Source organism: Taudactylus pleione, unplaced genomic scaffold (assembly GCF_031769625.1).
Source record: "Taudactylus pleione unplaced genomic scaffold, aTauple2 ptg000021l, whole genome shotgun sequence".
In the NCBI taxonomy this organism is placed as follows: Eukaryota; Metazoa; Chordata; class Amphibia; order Anura; family Myobatrachidae; genus Taudactylus; species Taudactylus pleione.
In genome coordinates this window covers 17,730,811-17,737,628 of record NW_028284423.1, presented here as the reverse complement: position 1 = coordinate 17,737,628, position 6,818 = coordinate 17,730,811, and the positions used below count along the sequence as shown (strand labels likewise).

The following is a 6,818-nucleotide window of genomic DNA, read 5'->3' as shown; positions in this document are numbered from 1 at the left end:
TGAAATTGTAGTGGTGTTTAAATAAGTATACATAAATATATATAACATGTAATACTGTAAAGCATCTGCTGCACACTTGCATTAACCTCTGTCCGATACAGGATTTTTTTCTCCTTTTAATTATATTATGGTTATGCAGAGGCAGCCAATCCTGAAAGAGAAGTCCTACAATTAGCAAAGTGAACATCAAAAAAAGGTTTATTGCTGAGCATGTAAGTCCCCTCCCCTAATGTTCTGGGATTGGATAGAACAGGCTCTGACGACATATATTAACCCAAGCTTCCCTAAAGATGTAGCTGTACATGGAGATTGTACTTGGAAATAGTGCCAGTGCTGAGTGCTTACTGCAGGACTATGGGCTGCAGGGAAGACACTGGGAGATACCAGTAATAATAATCTATATATGCCCACAAGCAGAGCTAGGGGGACACATGCTGACACTCCAGGCACTGGCATGTGCTCTGTCTGCAGACTAAATGTATATTTGGTGCTTAGATCCGACTGAGGCACAGGAAATGGATGCCAGCTCACAGTGAAACCCTATGCTGCTGCTGCTGCAACATCCCATGGGGAGCTATGGAGAAGACCTGCTGTGAGTAACAGATCTCTGCTAAGCAAGTTCACCTCATGCAGCTGTCTTTGTGGGAGGATCGCAATGGACCCTGACAGCACTCATGATGTACCCAATGCCTACTAATACTTGAATCTGCAATTCCTCTTTCCTCTGAGAGTGCTGGGTGCAGCCCATATCGATATAATATTATAATCAGCTTGATATTCGGTTTGCATTGCACAAAGATTGTTGTTCCCTATGCAAACAGAAGATTGGGGATTTACCTATGGAGAGCTGGAGATAGACAATTAATCACCCAATAGTATATATTTATATACATAGACCTGCTGGGGTAGGAGTCACAGCCCCTGGGAGAAGGACTGGGCAGAAGGTGCAATGAGCTTGGTAGGGGGCTTTCCTCACCACCCGGTGGTGCACCATGACGGGTACCCGTTTGCAGCTGCAGCAGCGGCCGCGGCCAGTCGCTGCCACGAAGAGAACCCTTACTTCCATGGCTGGCTCATCAGTCACCCCGAGATGTCTCCCCCCGACTACAGCATGGCACCGTCCTATAGCCCGGAGTACGCCAATGGCGCGGCCGGCCTGGACCACTCCCATTACGGGGGTGTACCGGGAAGCGGGCCCGGAGGCTTGATGCAAAGGCCTGTGAAGCGCCGGGGCACCGCAAACCGCAAGGAGAGGCGGCGGACGCAGAGCATCAACAGCGCCTTTGCCGAGCTGCGGGAGTGCATCCCCAACGTGCCAGCCGACACCAAGCTCTCCAAGATCAAGACGCTGCGCCTGGCCACCAGCTACATCGCCTACCTCATGGACCTGCTGGACAAGGACGAGCAGAGCGGGGAGACAGAGGCCTTCAAGGCGGAGATCAAAAAGACAGATGTGAAGGAGGAAAAGAGGAAGAAAGAGTTGGTCAGTATACAGAACAGTCTCCACCTCTATATGAGACACATCATCAATACATAACTACTTATGTTACACTAACTACTCATAACTATATTACAGTAACTACTCATAACTATATTACACTAACTACTCAAACTATATTACACTAACTGCTCATAACTATATTACACTAACTACTTATAACTATATTACACCATCTACTCTTAACTATATTACGCTAACTGCTCATAACTATATTACACTAACTACTCCTAACTATATTACAGTAACTACTCATAACTATATTACACTAAATACTCATAACTATATTGCATTAACTGCTCATAACTATATTACACTACATAAACTATCTTCGTACAGCCCATCTATAAACTACTATAATCATAGGCATATAATTAATATAACCAAATAGTCATGTCAATATCTCTGTCACTAGAGTAATATTATTCTGTACTGTATATACTGAATACTACTGTATAAATATTGACGAGTATTCGCTATTATACTTAAATATTGTCATCTACTTAGCACTATAACTAAAGACAGTACTCTACACAGACATTAGTATAATTATAAATATCAATATAGTTTTTATTATAATTAAAGACAGCTATCAACTTCTTGCTATTAAATATATAAATATATTTTTATGCAAACGTACATTTTATCTAATTGGATGCAGAGATAAAATTAATAATCATGCTCCTTTTACCAGATAATTCCACAGCAATAATTTAATTTAAATAAAGACTATATCTATCTATCTATCTATCTATCTATCTATCTATCTATCTATCTATCTATCTATCTATCTATCTATCTATCTCTATCCTAGAAACAAGTGCCATTAATTTACTAAAATAAATGTATGTATGTATGTATGTATGTATGTATGTATGTGTCTGGGGAATTAAGTAAAATGTCACATGAGAACGTTGCTGAGTAGCCATTGATTTAAACTCCGGTGACTGCAGCATTCCTCTATATAAAGATTATTTTGCCTGTAAAAGTGAAGATCGTTTACCATAATTACCGTTTAGCTTTACAAATATTATAGTATAAAAATTAAACAGTTTGTAATCAGTGAGAGATATACATTTATTTCCCACCAGTTCCACATACTGTACGCATGTGCTATATTTATTTACTTATTGCTATGTTTAGTGTAAATTGCAACTGTCATCCATCTTGTTGTAATATATACTGTGTACTCAGCCCTGTACTGAATGCATTCCTTTAGATCCATTATCCAAAATGAGTTTTACAAAACTGAAAAAGTAAAACAAAACTACTTACAAGTTTGTTTTCTACCGAAAACATAAATTACATTTTTAAGATAAAGATACACACAACAGATATTTTTTATTATTTTTTTAAAGTAATTATGTGCACTGTAATTTGTGCTAATAGAGAATTGCAACTTTTTTTATTTTTTCAGTTAAATTTAAAACTATTTTCGACTGCGTAAATAGTACCATTCAACATAATTTGTTATATATAAGAGAGGATATTGTGATTTTAGTGCAAGGCCCAGAACACCATAACATATAAGGCTGCAATGGAATATAATAAGACATCTCACATTAATATTTGCTGCATGTAATAACGATTCAGCTCATCCTCTAATTATATTTCTCTTTTGATTTTCTGTCGCTTCCTTTTAGAATGAACTCTTGAAAAACACAGTTAGTAGCAACGATAAGAAAACTAAAGGAAGGACTGGCTGGCCGCAGCATGTATGGGCTCTGGAACTTAAACAATGATCATATGGACTGCAGGATGGAAGACTATATAAATATACGTACTGAACCGAATAAACTATGTATGGAATCGTCCAGTTTATTTATGTGCAATCCCCCCCTTACCCAAAGCATCCCTAATTGTGGATCTGTGCAGAGAAGCATTCCATTATATGAAGATTAATCTACAGGTTGGTAAAAGGGGGCTCTCTGTCTAAGAGTTCGCGAATGTTACAGTATTTCTCTGTTTTGTACAGAAAAAACATCGCAGAAAAATAAGACACATGACTCCCTGGCATCTGTATGTATGTGAAGTGTACTTGACCTATGGGATATAAATATTTCTGGGATTATTATAAAGAGTATACTGGCAGGAACTGCTGCACCGATGTCTCTGTCTGGGGCCTGGGCCAGGGCTGCAGCGCAGTGTGGGTTACAGGCCCTCTGTTGTCTGTACTGTTGTCCTAGTTGTTGTACTTGTCCTGCTTGTCCAACATTTGAAGGTGTTTCATCTACTTGTTTTTGTGCACTTCTGTCCACACATGTGGAGTATAATTAATATTTGAAGGTGTAAAACGTTATAAGTGATCAATAAACCACTGAGTGTCTTTTTTGTATATGTTTTGCATATTGTTTTGTATCCCACACAAGAACCTACGTGTGTACGTCTGTCTGCCTGGATAGATAGATAGATAGATAGATAGATAGATAGATAGATAGATAGATAGATAGATAGATAGATAGATAGACAGTGTGTGTGTGTGTGTGTGTGTGTGTGTGTGTGTGTGTGTGTGTGTGTGTGTGTGTGTGTGTGTGTGTGTGTGTGTGTGTGTGTCTTGGGGCTTTGTTAGAGTAGTAGAGCACTGGTGAAATAGTAGGCCCCGGTTTAAATATTTCATCAATGAACATTGTTCATATTCTAAGTACATGTCATGCATTAGATGGATATGGGTTTGGTTATTGCTAAGGTCCATAAGGATCTGAATAGTTTTCCCTCAACCCATATGTATAAAAGTATCTTAATAATATGAGTAGTGTAAAAGAACATCGCACTTTTTCTTCTCCCAAAGATCTAGTAGTCTTTTTTAAGCGGTGGGCGGATTTGCACCAAGCAATAAAAAGATAAGAGAGGCCAGCTTCACCAGGTCCACATGTGCAGGTTGAGGGGTTAGAACAACTGAACTGTGTGTAGTGCCCTTTCCTGTCAGGGGTCAGGGCCGGCGTTATTCTGCATGGGCTTGTGCAAGAAGAGACACTTGCTTTTGTTTACAAACACTCACAGGACATTCACAGTACGGTCTCCACCTACTGATGGAGGGGGTGGGGGGATTTGATCAGAAAATGAAAACATACTGAAAAATAAATCAAGATTTACAAAATACTATATACACCTATAACTGCGAACCTGGCGGCCAACACAATTGACAAGTTTAGTGAAACAAATTATTCAAGCTGTTTTTATTATGTGCTTTTCATTTTTATGCTGACAAATTAATACATAATAATAATAATATGTGTGCACTACATGCTAGAGGAGACCCATAGCCAGGGAGAAAGACTTAAATGATTGCACATTTATAACAAAACTTCTGTTTATTTAATTACAACTGTACCCCCTAAACTGTGCCAAACGAAATATATATATATACACACACACACACACACATATATATATAGAGAGAGAGAGAGAGTGAGAGAGAGATTTGTGCTACAGATTTCTGACATCATTTTCAGACCTGTCTGGTACTGGATTTCATATCTAACATGTATAAATGTGCATGTTCACACGTTTTCACATATGTATGCTGCTTCTGACAAATAGGCAGCTATAAATAGTGAGTTGCCACTTGCAGTTTCCAAACCCGGGAGTTACAGTTAGCACTGTGCTGATTCCCCCATTTGTGTGCCCATCACTATAAGCCAGTAATTACCCCAGCAGCCAGTAATTACCCCAGCTTGTCGTTATAAAGCTAGCAATATATAGGTAACAGCAGCTGAGGTCTCAGTGTTGTGTTGAATATTATATAATGCTGCTAACCATCTGATTGCACCGAGAATCCCGCTGTGCATACAAATTAAAAGCTCAGAGTTTTAGTAGCTGCAGTGTTTTTGCCAGCTGAGGAAATCTTTTTAATTACTGGGTAATGTGGATGTTGCCGTTTTCTAGAGAGTAATCACTCTCAGAGTAAAATCTCAAGAGCCCTAGACAGGCCGGAGCCAACAAAAATGCAGCTTTTGACGTTAAAAGCTAAATGGTGGAGCAGGTCTGCATAGGGGTAACATGATTGCTAGATTGGGATGTCAGTGCTTGGCCTTTGGTCGCCTTGCAGAGCTATCCCACAGCGTGGTAACACTGGCAGCTATGAACGATCGCCACTAAATACTAATAATCCTCTGTTACTTCCTCAGCTGCCCCATGCTGCAGAGGCTTCTTACATCTCACAAATGTTATTTTGTCTGCAAATATTCTTGATTTTTTTTATGCGAGTTAATTTATCCAACATAATAGCAATTTAACAAACAATCGTTTCTGCAATAAACACATAAGACACTATTATACACTAGCCATCAATCAAAGCATTTGCATCATAATAAAGCCAGCGATTGTTAATCATTTTAATAATAACTGCATATATTAAACATAATTTCCCTTTAAGTGTTGCTGAATCAAATACCCTCCTTCATAATTCTGAGTATTAAACATAATATTTGTATATTGTAAAATGATGTTACATTTTCAACTGGTTTTATATTTTTGTCTCTTTCTGTGTGTGTGTTTTTCACATACTTTAGTGGTGATATGTAAGGGTCTGGCCACCACATTCTTTTCTGCACAATGCAGAGTCAAAAAGAAAACAGGTATCCAAATGCCATAACATTGCTAGAAAGGCATGATTTCATGGGTTTATGCTGGGGTGATAAGCAATGCTATCTGCTTCCTTAGCCAGAGACGTTATTATGAGCCCAGTCACTGATAGCAGGGTCAGTGGGAACCATTTGAAGGAGGGAGCAGGCTCATCCATTGCATTTGTCCTGTAGCAAGCTGGAGCTGTCACATGGCTCTGGTTAGGAGGATCTTTATGCTTTAAGAGTCAATAGAAAAACCGGTTTGTACATATTTCAGACTGCCCCGTGCCCCCTCGAGTGGGTAATAGTTGTTAATTTGTTATTATTGTCAAGATAGGGTCAGAGATAGATCTAATGAGTGTGTCCCATTGTAGAGGAACATAGGTAAAACCATTTTTGTCCTCCAGGCTAAAAGGAAGAAAAAAAAACTTATATATAATTGCCTGAAATGCAAACATTTGCCTGAAGTGGAATCAATGATAAATAAAAATATGTCTATCATGGATGCATTCAAAGCCCGTTTGCTAGTGGAAATGTGAGCAAAGCATTGTTCCATTGTCAGTGCAAAAGTAATTATATTACAGGCTTAAGCAACCTGTGGCTCTACATCTGTTGTGAAACTACAAGTCCCAGTAGGTCTTGGGATTTGTATCACCTTAGCAGCTGGAAAACCACTTGATGAGTTCCTATATTACGTCTCAACCTGTAGATAGCAGTACTTATTGTAAAATAAACTAATACACATCACAAACATT

General features: G+C 38.8%; 1 protein-coding gene across 1 annotated transcript; it reads left to right on the top strand.

Annotated features, from left to right (window-relative positions):
- The first annotated feature begins 310 nt into the window (after positions 1–310).
- On the top strand, positions 311–3,814 carry HAND2 (heart and neural crest derivatives expressed 2). Its single transcript, XM_088448176.1, has 2 exons — positions 311–1,483; positions 3,142–3,814. The coding sequence occupies exons 1-2, from the start codon at positions 950–952 to the stop codon at positions 3,238–3,240; spliced, it is 633 nt and encodes a 210-aa protein (XP_088304302.1). The 5' UTR covers positions 311–949; the 3' UTR covers positions 3,241–3,814.
- Positions 3,815–6,818: the final 3,004 nt, after the last annotated feature.

Coding starts and splice junctions, on each gene's coding strand:
- HAND2 (XM_088448176.1), top strand. CDS start 950: ATGAGCTTGGTAGGGGGCTTTCCTCACCACCCGGTGGTGCACCATGAC. Junction 1,484..3,141: donor AAAAGAGGAAGAAAGAGTTG/GTCAGTATACAG, acceptor GCTTCCTTTTAG/AATGAACTCTTGAAAAACAC.